Below are 19,882 nucleotides of genomic sequence, written 5' to 3'. Positions count from 1 at the left end.
AGGCAGAGGACAGCAATAACTCGGATTTCCCACAGCCGGTGGGGAATGATTTAACCTTTGCCCCTACTGGGACACTGCTCCACCTGTATGTCTACAATTTTAGGAACCTCTTGTCAAACTTTTCTCCCCGAAAAAAGTAACTTGATAAATTCAACCCAAATTCACATAAAATATTGGCAATGTAATTGCACATCCTTAAATGGCTATAAATATTTCCCTCATTCCTACTGGGCAATTTATGAAAAAGAATTTCTTTTATGTTTTAATGATCTTCTATCATCTATCTATCTATCTATCTATCTATCTATCTATCTATTTTGTAAGTGTGATTTAGACTATACCTTTTTATATTTTCCTTATGAGCAGCTGAACCAAACAAACATCAGTTATACAGACTGAAGCAAAAGACCACTTTTGAAAATCCTGTTGTATCTGGACAGTTTGGAAGCTATACAGAGCTTACAAATAGGCTGAATATAGAATACCACATTGCCTGCTTTTCTATCCAAACCAGATTTTAAAGGTCTGCTGGAAACTACACTAACAAGTTTGATTTGACATATTTTAGACTTCATTAAAAAAAAAAAAAAAGACCATATTAATGCTTTGCCTTGATTAGAGTTTTGAAAATGTTATGTTATACTGGGCTAGCTAACATGACCTTAAATTACACATTTAAATCACTGTAAAGTTTATCAAACTCTTCCCTGGGCAAGAGCATCATCTTTTTAGATGATTGATAAACTACTGAATTATTATGTAATCCAATGCTGAATGTTTTCAGATATGGGATGTTCATGAAATAGAGATACTGGTAGAGCCACTCTATATTTAAATAAAGTATTTTATATGGATGCCAAAAACTCTGGGAGATTTTAACAATTATCTAAAAAACACAAACTCACAGAGCTTAGTATTTCAGAAGGAGTCTTTTCAACATCTTAAGAAAAAACAAGAAAGTGGAAAAAAGTAATTTTAGCTCTTATTTTAGCTAGCTGAATTTAATTCTCATTTTCAAATTTTGCATCTTATTTTCAGCTTGAAGACAGATATTCACAGGTACATATATTTATGGTTTTCGGGTGTTTTTTTTTAAAAGGAAAATAGTGGGATTTTGTAATATTCTTTGTAATGTCAGGTCTACTCTTTTCTACTAGTGATTAAATGCTTTTGCATCTAGGCCTATAGACTGTTCCTCCATAAAAGAACAGGAGAGCACCAGCTGTATTTTTTCTCCTCTCCAATGAAGTATGACACAGATAAGAAGAAATACTTGGTCAACAAAGACAATTATTCCTTTTGATTTCATATAAAAGCTTTATGGGGTTTCATTACACTAAGAATGGAACACTATAAATTTGACTTCATAGACTGTACTGTAATCAAGAAACACACAGTTACAAAAAATCACTGCTAACTTAGAATCATGGAATCATAGAATCGTTTAGGTTGAAAAAGACCTTTAAGATGATCGACTCCAACCATTAACCTAGCACTGCCAAGTCCACCACTAAACCGTGTCCCTAAGCACCACATCTACCCATCTTTTAAATACCTCCAGGGACTCAAGCACTTCCCTGGGCAGCCTGTTCCAGTGCCTGACTGCCCTTTCGGTGAAGAAGTTTTTCCTAATATCCAATCTAAACCTCCACTGGTGCAACTTGAGCCCATTTTCTCTCATCCTATCACTTGTTACTTGGGAGAAGAGACCAACTCCCACCTCACTACAACCTCCTTTCAGGTAGTTGTAGAGACCAATAAGGTCTCCCCTCAGCCTCCTCTTCTCCAAACTAAACAACCCCAGTTCCCTCAGCCTCTCCTCATAAGACTTGTGTTCCAGACCCTTCACCAGCTTCGTTGCCCTTCTCTGGACACGCTCCAGCACCTCAAGGTCCTTCTTGTAGTGAGGGGCCCAAAACTGAACACAGTACTTGAGGTGCGGCCTCACCAGTGCCAAGTACAGGGGCACTATCACCTCCCTGGTCCTGCTGGCCACACTATTCTTGATACAAGCCAGGATGCCATTGGCCCTCTTGGCCACCTGGGCACACTGCTGGCTCATATTCAGCCGGCTGTCAACCAGCACCCCCAAGTCCTTTTCCACTGGGCAGCTTTCCAGCTACTCTTCCCCAAGCCTGTAGCGTTGCATGGGATTGTTGTGACCCCATGCAGAACCCGGCACTGAGCCTTGTTGAATCCCATATGGTTGGCCTTGGCCCATCAATCCATCCTGCCCAGATCCCTCTGTAGGGCCTTCCTACCCTCCAGCAAATCAACACTCCCGCTCAGCTTGGTGTCATCTGCAAACTTACTGAGGGTGCACTCGATCCCCTCGTCCAGATCATTGATAAAGATATTAAACAGAACTGGCCCCAATACTGAGCCCTGGGCAACACCACTTGTGACCGGCCGCCAACTGGATTTAACTCCGTTCACCACCACTCTTTGGGCCCGGCCATTCAGCCAGTTTTTTACCCAGCGAAGAGTACACCTGTCCAAGCCATGAGCAGCCAGTTTATCCAGGAGAATGCTGTGGGCAACGGTGCCAAAGGCTTTACTAAAGGCCACGTAGACAACATCCACAGCCTTTCCCTCATCCATTAAGCAGGTCACCTTGTCATAGAAAGAGGTCAGGTTAGTCAGGCAGGACCTGCCTTTCATAAACCCATGCTGAGTGCGCCCGATCACCTGCTTGTCTTGTATGTGCCGCGTGATGGCACTCAGGATGATCTGCTCCATAACCTTGCCCGGCACCGAGGTCAGGCTGACAGCCCTGTAGTTCCCCGGATCTTCCTCCTGGCCCTTCTTGTAGATGGGCATCACGTTGGCTAACTTCCAGTCAACTGGGACCTCCCCGGTTAGCCAGGACTGCTGAGAGATGATGGAAAGTGGCTTGACGAGCACTTCCGCCAGCTCCCTCAGTACCCTTGGGTGGATCCCGTCTGGCCCCATGGACTTGTGTGTGTTGAAGTGGTGTAGCAGGTCACTAACCATTTCCCCTTGGATTATGGGGGCTTCATTCTGTTCCCTGTCCCTGTCTTCCAGCTCAGGGGGCTGGGTACCCTGGGAACAACTGGTCTGACTATTAAAGACTGAATAATGACTTTGCTTATCACTTTATATGAGTTAAAATGTGCTTAATTCCACACGTAATCCCTGAAATATTCAGAATATTTCCTGAACAAACTGCACAAATGTTTTCCTCAAAGTTAATTAGATATGATATTTAAAATTAATTACTCCAGATGGTGCTTTGTGTTACCTTTATTTCCACAAAGCTTCTAATCTCTCTCACCAGACTGAAGGGTATGTATCATTGTCCATTCCAGTGGAGAATTTTCTGGTATGTTGAATAAGATTTTCATGCAACTTCACATTTGCCTGTACAGTTGTTCCCTATCAGGAAAGTACCACTGAACTGTGTATTATAAAACTTTTTCTGTCAGAGATTTTCCTTTATTGCGAGTATTCATTATCTGTGCTCTTTAGAAGTTATGGCTTGCTTCTACTGACAGTGGAAGAACTCCAACTGGCCATCTAATACTTCATGGTAACAACTAAGATGACCACAAAATTCTCTAGATAGTCTGTTTCACCAATCCAGATGAGCTGGCATTCTCTAGGACTAGAAAAACAGGAAAACTTGGATGGGTGAACACTTTTTGAATCTTTCTGTCACCAAAAAAAAAAAAAAAAAAATTAACTTATCTTTGACTGCTGTAAGGTGTGGGCGCATCTATAGAGTGAAGAAATGTAACACACTACCAGTTTACTTCTGGATTTCCATATACAAATTTGCCTTTTTATATGCCTGTATTTTAAACACAGTTTCTGTATTTCTCTTTGTGGCTTTTGATTTTTTTTTTTTTTAATTACTATTACCTGGAAAGTATGTGTTACTCTCTTTATGCTCTTCATAATATTTGTTCTTTGTTGCAACTGGCCTACATTTCTTCTATTATGCTTTAGTAAACATTAAATACTTTTCCAGAAGGCTGAGTACATACACATTTGATTTGCTATTTGATACCCAATACGAGAATCAAGGGGAACAGACTGCTGACTGCAGCTTATGTACCTCTTTCTGTCAGCGGGACCTGACAGACAACTTAATGAAAGTATTCAAACTTTCAAAGTCAATTCAAAGTTTGACATGGCAACTGAACAATGAAACATCGCCTACAAATCAATTTGGGCACATTACCAGAATACAGAAAAGGTGGGAACTGACAAAAGAACTTGATGTTCCTCCAGTAGTTTTCCATTTTTACGATGCAAAAGCAGACAACACAGCTGGACTATGAATGGAAAGATAACTTACAAGGACCCTGCTTCATAATTCAAGTGGTAGTTTTATAACACAGATGAGTTGTTTCCCAACTCTTTTGCAGCTCAGCCTCCCGTGAGAACATGGCGATGATCTCTGCCTCACCAAGCTGAGCTACAAACCTCCACTGCATTTTTTATTCACTCCCATCACTCTGGGACTAGCAGCATCTCTTCCTTCCACCTTTGAGTGCAGCTGATATTTCCTCACCTTCTTTATCTCCAGCTCCCTCCTTATCCTCTGGGGTGCTTGTCTGCATCTACTGAGATGGAGCTATTAAGCCTGTGTGGATTGTGCTGACCCGTCCCAGAACCATTTGGGTATCTCTGCTCCATGTTACCCTGAATTTCCAAAGGCATTTATTTGGCTTTTGCACCTCCCTGCAGCCCGAGTACTGCAGCCTGTACTGCCTCTGAGAGGCACATCCCTCCAATTGCTAATCACTGCTGTAATTAACTGCTGGAATATTTTCACATCAGAACTACATCTGATGAGATATACAAACCATTAAGAATTTCTACAGGATGCAAAAAAAAGCCTTAAATAAAAACCTCATGCCCTTGGAAGAACTGCATGCAGAGCTCTCACTTACAAATTACCAGAGTGCATCCATGGGGCGGGGGGCGGGGGGAGTTTTCTACAACAGTTAGAAAAGCAGGATTTGAAAACAACAACAAAAAAACCCCAACAAAAACCAAACCAAACCAAAATCCAAACTAGAAGAGGATCACAGTCAGAGACATAAAAACATTTCATCTTGGCTTGCAAAGTTGGGTAGCAAGGCATCTGGCAATGAGAAACACCTTGGCTAATGAAAGAGGCGGTGACAAAATGTGTAAACAGTGGGGAAAGTGAGATTCAAGGAAGACTAAATGAAGGAAATTAAATTAAGATGATTAAAATGAAGGAAAAATAGCTATGAGTATAAAAGGTAGAAAACAGATCAAGACATGTTTGTTAAAAAAGAATTAGCGAAAATTAGTACCATGAGGCCTAGATCAAGAAGCCTTCTGGAACTTTTTATTTCAGAATGAAAAGTTACAGATGGGAAAAAAAAGAAGTTCATGGAACTGAGTCATTCAAATAAAAGCTATGAGGACTCCTTCTTGGGTGCACTTGGCAGCAATGAGAATGTGCAGTTTATTCCACTATTATGGGAACATCGAGTTCAGTGTCCTGTTCAGGGAAACATTTGTGCACCTGTTTATTTTAATGGGACTTGGGCATGTGCTTAAGCACTTCTCAAAAGGGTTTGGGGCTCACTACAATAAAAAGAGATTTCACTGTTTTGTAGGTTTTTTTAGAGATACTAAGATCCTGAGACTTTCCAGTTAAAATAGTAAGTTTTTATAAAAATACTGAATTCAATGAAACTTCACAGTAGAGGAAGAAATCTATCTTTTAATGCAAACTGGTTTTTTGCAGATACAGCTCTCCCATATTCATTTTTAAGGAGTCTTGCAGTTAATGAAATTTTGTGCAGCTGTTCAGATGTGTCCGTATGAAGTTATCTTCAGAAACAAAGCATTATTTATGTACTTAACCATTGAAGTAAAAAGTAAATCCCATTTTAAAGATAAACATGATTAAAATACATTTTTTCTTCTTTCTCTTAAATTGTACACAGATGCAATGATGTGCATCTACAACTTTGTTCACAGAATTCAAACTCGGTCAAACTGGGCTTCTTACCTACATGGACCTTTCTGTTCCAAGATGCTTTCCTCGTTTCAGCAAGATAAGGAAATCTGAAAAACTTTTTCCTCAAATAATCCACTGGCAAAGCTCAATGATAGACTGCCATTCCCCAGACAAGACCAGCCAACACGCTCTCTTTTAAGCCCAGCACAGAAAGTCAGAGGACTTCTCTGAGGTGGCCAGCATCCAAACAGTGCAATATTTTATAGTATTTTAAACTGCACCATAAACTAAAGATGATACTTCACAGAACAGGTATGTTAGTTACTACACCTCATAAAAGAAACAAGGACAAGTACACTTTGCATCCATCTCACGTGAACTGGAGCTGAGAATAGAAGCTAAACATAAAGGAATGACAGCAAGGAAATCAGACTGCAACAGTTTTGAAGTTTTTTTTTTGAAGTTTTTGGGAGTTCTGAAGATAATGTGGGAGAATAATACTTGTGTAGAGGGAGAGAGGGGAGAGGAAGGAGTGCGGATTGCGATGGGGGAGCCAGCACAATGGGAGGGATTTTCCTGGAAAGGTGACAAATTCCTTTTTCAGGAAAGGGAATCTAGCCTCCAGATTCTCCTCATCACTGAGTCACCACGGTCATATATAAAAGAAGCAGATATAATCTCTACTTAGATTTTGGCTAGAAAAAATTATCTTCTTAGGTACATGGGGAATATAACACAGGTTTCCTTTTTAATTCAATATTAAGATTGCACAAGAAATCAAACTTATTTTTCATAATCTGGCGTTCAATTATGGATATTTGACTTAAACAAGCACAAAAGAGGATTTTTGAATTTCAATATTATAGCAGGAACAGCAGAAAATACAAAGGATATGAACCACAGCTTTACAGTCCTGGTTTTGAGATTAATCCTACAGCCTTTATTTAAATATAGTTTCTTTCAGTAGAAGCTAAGAAATGGTTAAAAGTCTGTTTCAATTTTCTGCCACTAGAAATGTTCAATGCAATGGAAGTCTGTAATGGATGTCAAGAGCTCCCACTGCTGCTCTTTAGTGTGGAGAAGAACGGGCAAAGTGACAACAACCTAGCACAAAATTCAAGAATGCAGTAAAAAAAATTCTGAGTCTACTTTTCCATTAAATTGGCCTCATGGCAGTAAATGCTGGTCAAAGCAAAATATATATATATACTCAGTTTATATATAAAGTACTTGATAGTTCAAGCAAAGATTGATGAATACAGAGCTGCAAGAATTACTTGCTGTATGGAACAGAAAACAAATCATCACCCCACTGAGGCATATTCATTATTTAAGAGTCTCTGCTTTTTTCAAGGAATTTCAAGTGAGCTTACATATTTTAGGAAAGTAAAATAATTTAGCAAGACTTAATATTCCCTTTCTATTGCAAGAATTGATTAAACTTAAAATAGCTCTATAAAGAGGTGCAAAGAGGAAAACGCACTGCTAGGTTTAATGTATTTAGATTTGTTTGTTATGCATTTAAATCAATAATTATTTATGAACTTTGCTCCAATTTAATGTTAAAACTTGTTAGTAAATTGTCTTTTGACCAAAAAGCTTAAAATGTTTTCACCTTCCTCCTGACACAGTTTTGTGAATTTACTTTCAGCTCTTGCACTACAAATCCATCAACATGTTTTGCTTTAACTGGCAGACTGAGCAAAGATGCCAAAATCTTCATTGGCTGACAGAGAATTAAACTACAGTTTTTTATGCTTAAGAATCTGCTCGGATCAGTGCTGGAAGAATAGCACATGTGGACAGTTTGTTCTCTGGCTGCCCTATATATACACAGACGTTGCCTTCACTATGTCTGTAAATCCAGTACCCTTCATATGAATAAAAGCCACAAAACTGGTTTTAGAAAGACCTCTACCATTCATGTAAATATTTGCAAATAGGCAAATTTAATTTCTTACAGAGATTGCTGCACATTATCACATGAAGCTGTTCAAACTTTACCACCCATACAATTGTGTCCAGTGCCTAAGAAAGCAACTCCTCACTGCTTGAGAAAGAGATGGACAGCACCTGGCTTCCAGTCCTGACGCGAAAGAAAGGAACTGCTCTTGCTGCAGTAGCTTCCTAAAGTATAGGGGTAGGAAAAGGCCATTAAACAACCTGTTTGGGTGGGCTCTGGCTGTCCAGTGTCCCCATCGTTTTCTATCAAGTAGATCAATCTCGCCAGAATGGTTGAAACAACATGAAAGTTCAGTGCTGGCCCCAGGTTTCATCTAATGAAATATATAAAACTATAGCCACTGACTAAAATACAGATCTTAACATTTCCAAGATTTATAATGTTAACAGACATTAAATCTGAACATCCCTAAATGTCTTCCCTACCTGAGTTGAAGCCAGACTGCAGGTATGCATTCTTTAGCCTTGACCTTTAACAAGATCCCCTCTGGCATATACAGGAGTGCAATAACTAGCCAAATTCTAGCCCATTGCTCAGCATTATTGTACAAATCTTATTTTTGGTAATGAGCGCAGAATTTTCTTATAGTGCAATAAATATTCGGTAAGAAATTTATAATTTCTTTCTCTAAAACAGACATGGAATAGCACTGAAAGATCTCATACATTTACAGTAAATAGGTTTTCAAAATACTTTTTTTCTTGTGCACATTCATTTTATTTGTTATTCATTCTCCAGAAGATACTTTGACACAATATTGAAACTCATCTGTGTAGTTCTGTCTGCCTATTAGCATAGCTTCAATAATTTGTGTCAACAGGAGGCAGGAATGAACAGAGCTCATTTCTTTTATATGCTCCCCCCTGCAGAGTGCCTACAAGATCCCTGCCAGTGACCCAATCTGTTGCTCAGGATTATTAAAGTATAGCTTGAAGGGGGAAAAACACAAGAGTGCAACTTCTAACAGCAACACATGAAGGAGGAGAAAACAAGGTGAAGTACTATCATACCATCAGAAAGCAAGAAAGGGCAGTTAAAACACATCTTCCAAAGAAATGAAGGTAAGAAAAGAGAAATTAAGTGTTCAATAAGAGTAGAAAGATGAAGATAAGTAGAAAGTCATCTGTAAAAGAAATACAAAGCAAAATACAGCACATGAAGGCACAAAATTACGTAAGCTTGGCAAAAGGAGCAAAAAAGAAAAATGTCAAAAAACTTGCAAAAAAAAACCAAACCCTTACAAACTGTGGGAAAAGAAACAAATAAGAACTGTGAGATTTACAATACTACCAAGTTTGACAAAAGAAAAAGCCATAACCAGCCCTCCCTCAGAATGACTGCAGATGAGCAAGGAAATAAATTTTGGCATAACAAAATGTTCTATGGCACTTCTCTTACATTTAAAACCCTTAATAGCAATAAATTCCTACAATGAAGCAAAGTCCCAGCGATCTTTTGAAGATGTTTCAGTACAAGATGGATTCACATCTGGAGCTCTATGTAAAAAATGCCAGGATCTTTCAGCTGCTGTTAAAATAATACAGATATGTCTGTCTTCTGAGTCTTAATTCCACTCTGCCAGCTTTTGACCACAACACAGTTCCTATTTTTTTCCTTTATTGCCCACACCACTGAACTGCTGTAGCAGTTTGTCACTATGTCAACACAGTCTACTTCACTTGAGGCCAAGCCTGCTCAGCACCCAGCTTTCCCACCCATGCAGTGACAGATGTCTCTTCACAAGCTGTTACAGCCATGCAGCAGCTTGACACGCTATAGTGGGCTTTCTACATCCCCTCCGTGACTACATCATGTTAGTATTTCAAGCTAAATACAGACTCTTCCACCAGCATGGCAACAGTTAATTAAGGTCACAGCGCTCACAAATGTTTTTTGTAGACCCATTATTAAGTTGTAGGTTGTGCCATCTCCTTCACCAGAGTAAATGTGTAATTAATGTATCAGCAGATCCTTGAAGCCTTCTATACCAACCATTGTTACATAGCCTCCCAAGGCACACTCCAAGGCACAAGAGAAGAGATTTGCAGCCAGCTACAGATGCTGCTGTTTTTCCTCTGCATTAAAGGAACCAGAACTGCTATCATGAAATTTGATTGATTTTATGAGGATTTTCTTTCTCTTCAATCATATACGCTTGGTCTATACAATTGCAGCAATTCTGTAATCTGTGCAGTGTTGAAATGCTTATCGCTATCTGAACCTAGAAGTAGCAATCCAGCTACTATAATGCATGTAATTAGTATGTCACAGTCCAGGTTTAACTGAAATAAAGTTTTCTATCTATAGCAGCCATGGACATTGAACCCTGCAGTCCCTGACACGTAAGTCAGAGTCTGCATGTTCAGTATACTCATCAGTTAACCCCACCTCACTGCATAATTCCCCTTATTGGCAATCTGCTGTACACAGTATGGGTGAAGAGCTAATTATCTGTGGGATTCCAAGACTGCAGCCGTATCACCAATATTTGCAACTGAAGCTAAAATCAAGCGCAGGGTTCAATTGATGTACACATTTAAGCATGCAAATTTCACATAAATCTTAATAGGAAATATGTAAAAGGATGCATGCAGGACAGAAGAATTTTTTTAAAAATTCAACCCAATACATTGGAAAATCATGGGGTTTTTTAAAATATTATTTCCTTAGCCTGAATCATAAGCATGAGATTTTACCTGTTACTGCAAGCACTGTCATTATCATCACATTTTCCCATTACTTCCAGCCTCTGCAGTTACTTACTTCGCTTACCTACATCGTGTATTATCGGAAAGATTACACACAATCTCATACACCTCAGTTAAGGAATGTCTCACTTATTTCTTTAATTACATTTTCTAAAGGAAAAGAGAAATAATAAAATATCTAGATTGTTACTTTAAATAATATCAAATCATAACTTTGGGTAATTAATTATGCTCTTTTTTTTTTCTTTTTACTATTATAAAACTTTCATAAATGCTTTACAATAGGTTCTGCATATCATTAGACATGAGTGTAAGATGGATGACAAATCCAACAAGGAAAGTATACATTTTTGCCTCACCTTAACTCGATGTAACTGTAAATTAAACTAGGTAAAATTTTTATCTCATGTGAATGGCACAAGTCATGCACAAGACTATTACTTTGCAACATGACAATGTAATGAAACGTTCCACCATGGTAAGACAGGGTATGAACCTTAAAACACTTCTTCCACATCTCTGCATGTGCTCACTAACAAAGAACATAGTCTTTATTTATAAAACTCATGCTTCCTACCCCCAGGTAAGTAGCTTTCTGACATTCTTACTAGCATTTAAGTGAAATCCATCTCACAAGCCAGGATCATGAATTTTTCATGAGGTAGGTGGTAAGTATTATCACAGACATGAAATAACAGTATTGTAGTAATCCCAAATCATTAACATATTTCAGTATGCAAACATCTCGCCCCACACATTCATTTCAATATTTTCTTCGCCATGGTTGCTAGCGTCCTAACTTTTCAAAAGGTTACACAGTGCTTTGAAATTTTGACATGCTTTCGAAGAAACTATGTATGTCCTGACACCAGAAAACACAAGCTGTAAGACTTGTTTTCAGAAATGTTCTTAGTATGTTCCTAGCAACCTTCCCACCCCACCCCCATCTTTCAGTAATATACCTCAGATCAAATACAAATTTGCTGACTGTCTATTGGCAAAGACACAGAAACCCATGTGTGTCTGCAGACACAGTACGAGAAGAGTTCTGCTGAAAAATTAAAGGCAGGTGCTTCAATTTCTAATGTAGGGTGTGGATCTGTCCTCAGGGTTGTGCATCTGGAGCTGTATGTTTTAAAAAAAGCAAAGACCTGATACTCTAAAAAACAGTATTTTAAAAACCAAAGATCTTGTATATTGGATTCTAACTCTCATTTTATTCAGTAGCCCTTTTATAACTAGTCTAACTTTCCTGACTTCCCCTCCTAGCAGTTCTATACTACTCCTGATTTTACACTGATGTAAGTAAGAACAATTGCCCATGACTAATTCAATAATTTTTCATCCCTTAAAGGCCCATTCCATTGGACACCATATTTTTTTTCTGCTATTATAGAAACTGCAATTCACCTCTGCCACTCAAATTTTACCTGCAGGAAAGTCAATCTATTCCTCATCAATTAATAAAGATTGTTACTTACGGCTTTATCTAGAGTTCTGATTTCTGATTTTTCATACGGCTTTTGAACTTGCAATTTTTATAGAAACAGTTTTCATAAAAGTATCAGGTCATCCGTGTTAACAAAGGAATTGTCCAGAAAGGCATCCTGTACATGCTATGCAGAAAGGGGGCTAACTGATGGTAAGACTAAGCACGTGCTTGCTCACTTGCACTACTGCAAAAGTGACATGGACACTTGTGACTGCTGAATGTCTTCTGAAATTCTTTCTGACAGTAGGATGTACTTTATGAAAAGATACATATATGTGTATGAAGTGGAACCTACTTTTCTTTTTATATGAATGTTAAGACTACAAATAATATAAAACATAATCAGAATTAGAGGGAATTCTAGTACTTAAGCCATGATGAAAAAGACAGAAATTTAAATAACAAAATCATCTGAACTGCAAACGTACAACTTCAGTTTCACCAAATCATAAAGTTTGGTATATAACAGATGAGACTGGCAGGTGGTTCAATACCTTTAATCAGCACTGTAAATGTTGAACTGGTTTCTGACCAAGGAACTTGCAGAATAATTCTGCTAGTTTTTTCTAGTTACAGTTCAGCTAAGTTTGTATCAGTTCAGTTTAAATATGTGTCATTTTAACAGTGGGGAACACTGCTTGATTCACTGGCATAAAGCACATCTAGGAGCACAGTATGGGCACCAATGGCTTTTATGCTTGTAGCATGCAGCAACAGTTTGAGGAGTGCACCCTAAGGCACCCAAAACTAGCCTGCAGTTTGCAGCAGGGATTTCACATAGGCAGGGTAGCATGTATGAGTTAGGTATAATCAAAAAAGCTAGAAGATAGTTTTAGCAAAACCAACAGTCCCTGGATTCTGTTGCATTATTTGAACATTCATGAAATTGGCTGAATCAAAGGATCAATGGATTTTTACCCTCAGAGTATTTATTCTGAGCTTGTGTTGAAACAGGTTTGCATGACTTCTTGCAGAGTTTACCCTTCCTAAATCTGATGAAGATTCCATGATGCTCTGGGATGAACATGGTTGTCTCTACATCTCCCACTACCGTAAAGAACAGAAGTAAAGATATTTCAAGTTAAATGCCCAAACAAGCCCCCTCATGTTTGTACAGAAACTACTTTTGTGCTCAAATTAAAAGTCCACACTCCTAAGTAGGATCCAACTAAAGTACAGTGCCACCACATATTCAGAATGGGAACCAATCACACTTTTGCAGGCTTCCCTTATGGTCACAGGTAGCGCGTGTAAAACAGAATTGAGGCCATTGGTGGAACAAAGCACGATCATGTTCACAACACGTGAACAAAGCCTACTCAGCCTCATTGCCCATGGACTTGCAGTGGGGGACATACACTCAGGCCCTGCTCACTCTATTATGCACCTTAACGAAAACCACTTCAGGAAACTACAGAAGATAATTAAAACGTGAAAGATGCTAGTTTGAATCACGTGACCTGTCTGACACTTTAAAATGTCTATAGAATAGTTATTTCTGAGAGGAAATACCTAAGAAGAGATGTGAAGTGGACTCTTGCTGAGGCTGTGCAAAATGTGAGTATTTCAAACAGAATGTATTTTGGCTGTCAGATGTAGGAATGGCAAGGTAGAAAAATCTCAAAGGAAAAAAAAAATCATTCTTCTCTATGATGTTCAATTAAAATAAGATCAGCTTAAAAACATTTTCATTTCATTCATATCTAGGCTGAGACGAACTACAGAAATTTCAGCCAAAAAGGGAATTTTTGCAAAAAACAAAGATACAGATATTTCAATTCAGAAGAGAGACATTTCATCATGAACTGTTACGTCACACCTTAAAAAAGCTCTACCATAATTCAAGACTATTTTCATATTATTATAACTCTAAATTCGAATAAGACCTTATAAGCAGAATACTTTTATTATTTGTTTGTGAGGTGTACTGTATAGAACAACAACAAAAATGATATGGATCGTGACAATTATTTTACACACGTAACCTTGTATTTGGTTTTGCCAGGTCTTCCAGTTATTATAGTAAATATTCCTAAAACTCCTAGTTACTCCCAGTAATTATTATAAGAGTGAAAAATCAGCAGAGAAATTTTAGGTGCAACAAGACCAGTTGTAACAAAGATATACCTTTATTGGTTTGGTGGAAGAACAGCCATGACACTAATGCCACCAGAAGAATATTACAAGGAGGAATTATTAATTTACTTTTTATTGCATCATTATTGCATATAAATGCTACCGTTATTGCTTCATCACCCAGCTTTATTGCATACAATGAGTCAAAGCATTAAGAAATGCCACAGAGCATAGAAAATGTGATCTATTAAAATAATGGATTCAGCAATGTACAATATGTATTCTGAGAAGTTATAAATGCACTATCAATTATTCATTCCCCACTGTAGTTTATTGTGACATAAAAGTATGATAAAATTAGCTGAAAGAGGTCTATGTTAAAATCTGCTGACAATTTTTTGGAGGGATTTTCATAGTTAGTGTGAAAAAATAAACATCTTCACTAACTGTTTTTGCACCAGAAGAACTTTTCAGTACATCACTTACCACGCACGGTTTGTCACAGAAGTTATAGATTGATTCCAGGGAGTTGACGCTAGGGATGCCTGCGTACTGCATTCCAATGATCTTTTTATTAAAAGTATTAGAGTAAAACTTCCCATCGGTGTGACAACTGTTTTTTTCTTACCCAGACATCAGAGGAAAAAGTTATGAAGCTTTGGCTGTTTATAACAAGTGGTATTCTTTAAAGGTTCATTAGCTCTTGTGCAACTGAGTACATCTATTAAAGGAACAGTGATTGCACCATTGATAATCAACTTTTACAGCACCCTATTTTAATTTGTTGCTACTAATGTTTAGTTCTCCACGAACCAAATTCTACCTCCATCACTACAAAGCATGTAATGAAAAACCGAATTGGCTTCTACACTAAAACTGGCAAATATCTGTGATTCTCCAGTGTACCTCATTACTCTAGGTGTAACTGAAAAGACTAACTCCTACCCCATATGCACAAGATTATGAAAAGAGCTTTCAAATGAGGAAACTACTAGCTTCAGATTTCCTTGCTAAAGCATAGCCCCAAAAATTTCACAGGCATGAGGAAAACACTGGCTAAAAGTCTGTTTAAACTACGTTCAAAACCACAAATATGAAAAATATTCTCAGCTTGCTTTTCCCAGACAAATTGTGAATAAACACACTTTCCTCACTTGAGGAAGTATGTTAGCAGTGGATAGGCTTTCCGTTATTTTCCTCACTTATTTCATTATTTGTACTACAAATATTTTTTTCTCTGTCTCCACACTGCCTACACTGGCTCTTTGAAAAAATGATTTAAATATCCTAGCTTACTTTTTATTCCTTTCACTATTGCTTCACTGCTCTGCTAAGTAACTCTGCAGTTTGATACTCAATATTCATGAAAGGGAATTAAACAAGCAAACAAAAATAAGTCACTAACTGTTTTTGCACCAGAAGAACTTTTCAGTACATCACTTACCACCCACGGTTTGTCACAGAAGTTATAGATTGATTCCAGGGAGTTGACGCTAGGGATGCCTGCGTACTGCATTCCAATGATCAAGTTACGGAAATCTTCATTTTCTGCCATACTGAATGAATGTTGTCGAACAAGGACAAAATCAGGCCTGAATGACCTAGCAAGATAAAGATACATTGCTAACAGTCAATGATCAAATTGTTTTTCCTTCAACAGCAAAATCTTAAAAGGGAAAAATGTCTAGCTGATAGACAGAGAAGTACTAAAAGAACACTCAACACAAAGGTAAATGCTACACAACAGCAAGAATTAATATGGCATTATGAAAATCTATACTGTATCATTTCTTAACCGCTGTTCAGAAAACATCAGCATCCAGGCAATATGTGACTCCATTAAGAGGAAAGACAAATTATCATGGCTTTTCAGGTTGTCTTCCCACTGAAAGATAAGTCATATATATAGATTCTGAGTATGTTCTTAGTTTATGCATACCAGTTCCTGAGCAATGACAATCAAAACCAAAGCGGGCAAATGTCTCTGCCAGAAACTTAAGCTTCTTGGGAACAATTTTTTTTTTTTTTTCACAACTATTGTCAGACTGTTTTAAAGACAGTAAGAGATGAAGCAACATCACTGCTCGCAAAAGGAATCATACCATAATTGGAGATAATCACAATTCAACTTTTGATCAAGACACTTGTCAAATGAATTTCTAAGCTTAACAACTGCGCTTTTTTTTCTCTCTCTCTCTTGTATCTCATCAGGATTTCTCCTATTGCAACCTCTGTGACTTCTTGTCCTATCACCATGCACCTTTCAGACCAGTCTGACACCATCTTCACCTTACTCAAACCCTGACATTTAGTTACTGAAGGAAGTTATAGAAAACAGAAGACACAATGCAACAGAACAGAGCTAGCAGAACAGTGGCAATTCACTTCTAAACTTGACTGTTGAAAGATTCTCCACCTTATTCAAATTTTATAAGTAGAAAAAACACTGACTAGCTTGAAGTTATCAACCTCCTGAAAGAGGTATAACTGCAGGGTAAATTAAATTAGTGTAGTAAATTAGTGTAATTATTTACATGCCTTGAATAAATATAAGCTGTATACTGCAGTGAAAAATTCTGAAGATTACAGAATGATTCCGAAATCTCACTCTAGTAAAACAAAACAAAAACAAAACGATTCAAATTCATGTTTAAATTGCTTAAGCAGTTTTGAGATTCCAGCCTGAATGCAGTAGCCAAAGTATATTAGCTGGATTCTTAAGTTGGTTTTCAAATGTAATGCATGATTTGGCAAAAGCAACATTATAAAGATTTGCTGTCAAGAGTCATTAAAATGGCACTGTAGACCAATGACCAAAACTTGTAAAGAAATGCTTGCCTTTAACAAGTTTCAAAAAAAAAAAACCCAAAACAAACCAAAAACAACTTGTAGCATAGTGCTGAGAATTTGTGATCTAGGTTTCATGGTGGCGTGCCAAGTGTTTGAAAGAAGGAAATTCAATTTACTGGCACAGCATGAGTATAATACTTAGAGGACTAATGACGCCTTAATCAAAATCGCAGACCACTCAGTGAAAGAAAGAGACCCCCTCTATCATTTAAAATAGTGCTAAGGGGATTACACATCATCTCAAACACAGGACTGTGTTTTTAAATAAAAGTAAAGAACAGAAAGTGTCCTTTAAAATACTGATTTAATGAAACAACTGGGGGAATGTACTTTAAAAGAAATATATGTTTTGCTTTGCAAAAACTCCTCAATGGGACATGATACATTTACATAATTGTTCTAGTTCTGTAATTACCGCTGGACAGAATGACTGCGTATACAACAGAAGGTCATGAGAAAAATTTTAATCCTGGATCAAGCGTTTGTAAGATCCAAAATCTCAGCATTATGCAACATGAGATACCATTTTTCATGGTTTCATTTTCATTCAGAAAAATGAAAAAAGCAGGTGCCTGTTACACAGTTTTTTCCTCCTAAACTAAGGCAGAAAAATTTTGTCATTGAAATGTCTATAATTTTACTAAGTAATAATTTGCTCATAAATCTATGATACAAGATCATTTTGGACCTCACATTAATAACACATAAGACTTTTCATCTCAGTATTCAGGCCTTTTTAATAATATGCTCATAGTCTATATTCAATATGAGCTTTGATACTAGTGGGACCAGCAGTTTCTCCCATCTCTCTTGATAGTTGAGACAGGCAGAAATAAAGGAACATGCCACACATCCTATTGTCTGACCCTTATTTAATGCTGGATTTCAACTGAAGTTTCTTATCAACTGAAAATGTAAAGTAATATCCATCATTATCTCTACATTCCTTAGTAACACAAGAAGCACATTCCAAGCTTCAGGCAATAAATGTCACAAACTGACTAGGCTTAAAGCAACATAAAGACTAGCACTTATCTGAAGATACAGAACATTTATAAAAAAATACTTCTGTTTCTCAAAAATATTCTGTATGTCCAAATAAGTTATCACAGAAACAGAGAACTGCCGTCCCATCATGCCTGCATATCCTTCTCACACCAGAAAGCACGAACACACATGCAGATCTCTCACACAGATTTGAGTGAAATTTATCAACTTCAGGTAGTTCTATTTGGTTAAATAAAGTACCCATAAAACTGGTAATATCATAAAATCCTTTGTCATCTCATTATGAGAGTTATCTGATGACACAACTAGATTTCTCTGTTTCTTAACATAAGCAGCAGCTTTACCAAGTTTTCTCATAAATTGCAAATATACATCCTTGTAGATGCTATTTTCTAGAGGTTTCCAACTCACATGAAATATTGACGTGTTTTGATGCTAACTTGGCCACAGTATATTTGTTCTGTTTGGAAAATTCTCTACAGAAAAGCCACTAAGGAGCAGTGATCAAGATTTCCTGGCTCCAAAACTTCTATCATTGGGAAAAAAAACCCCAAAAACTAAAAAAAAAAAAATAAAAATAAATCAAATCTCTTACTCTTCTAAGAAAATAATCTTGTGCATTTGGCATATGTGGTTGTTGTACTAAGCTGCAGTATTTTTAGAACACCCAAGAGATTAAACAGTTGTGAGTTTTGACGCATAAAGTACACTTATTTTCAATATTTTTTTCCCCTGATTTTTTTTTACATGAATGAGTAGAAATCTTCAAATCTTTTCTTTGGACAGATGTTATGCAAAAACACAAAGATACAAGACATGCTGTATGCTCTGCAACTCCCTGAACTCTTACTCTTGCCTAAAGATAAACATAAGCAGTAAACTACTAGGTCCCTGTTAGTGACTTGATCTACCTTTCTGAATGCGATTCCTTAGCTAAACAACTGCTACACTTAACTCATATGTTACTGCACTGGCCAAAACAGGAATAATTCCCACAAATTAGATACAATACAGGACTGCCTGAAATAATTCTGCTAACACTTACTTAAGCTTTTACTTTGCCCAGATGTACCCCTGTTTTCTCCCCTGACATTTACAGGGCTGTTGACGTCCTCACTGAAAAAAAATGGTAAAATTACCCTGCCTTCAATTGGAATAATCCTTTTTGAACAAAACAGCCTGTTGGGAAATCTCGGGCTTTTAAGTTTAAATCTTTCAAACAGAGAGTGATATTGCAGTAACTATCCTGAGAGATGTGCTACGACTTGGCCTGTTTCAATAGAAAATATTCAACAGTGGATATAAATACTGCTCATCTGGAAAGGCCTGGCATGTGTGAAATCACCAAGACTGTCTTTATTTCTGTAGCAAAGATAAGGCCCAAATCAATAACCCTAACTCCCAATCATGTGTTCTTTATACTAGATTTCATTCCCATCTTAATCAAATCCATCTTTCACATGATCAAAATGTCAAGAGATTTCCTTCCTGTCACAAACAGGACTTACTGCACCGGTCAAATACTTTATTTCCTACTCTTCATGCCAATCACCAAGGTGCATTGCATCAGTCAAAATCCCAATCACACATATACAAAAAATCATTCAGTACCTTTTACATGCATACATGATGCCATTCATTGGTTTTTGCTGTTATTCTATTTAGTTTTTCTTACCTGACAACTTTAGTGCCATTTCGAAATACTTGGATATCTACTGCATAATTGCCATCAGCATGGGCTATCAAGTTGACTTCTGAAAATTCTGCCTATGAAAAGAAGACTTACATTAGTCAGTCTGGTTTATTTTACCTTTCTT

The 19,882-nt window shown here is 37.3% G+C and overlaps 1 protein-coding gene across 1 annotated transcript in view; it reads right to left on the bottom strand.

Moving 5' to 3' along the window:
* The window catches only part of SYN2 (synapsin II), a 199,275-nt gene that overhangs the window by 102,187 nt on the left and 77,206 nt on the right, over positions 1–19,882 (bottom strand). Inside the window, exons 3-4 of the mRNA XM_087744827.1 lie at positions 19,741–19,832; positions 15,652–15,808 (exon numbers count right to left, since the gene is read on the bottom strand). Coding sequence (XP_087600953.1) covers positions 15,652–15,808; positions 19,741–19,832 — 249 coding nt within the window. The remainder of the gene's footprint in view (positions 1–15,651; positions 15,809–19,740; positions 19,833–19,882) is intronic.

The sequence above is a fragment of the Nipponia nippon genome, unplaced genomic scaffold, assembly GCF_047370975.1.
Source record: "Nipponia nippon isolate SJK-2023a ecotype South Korea unplaced genomic scaffold, ASM4737097v1 scaffold_9, whole genome shotgun sequence".
In the NCBI taxonomy this organism is placed as follows: domain Eukaryota; kingdom Metazoa; phylum Chordata; class Aves; order Pelecaniformes; family Threskiornithidae; genus Nipponia; species Nipponia nippon.
This window is presented reverse-complemented; position numbering and strand designations above follow the sequence as displayed.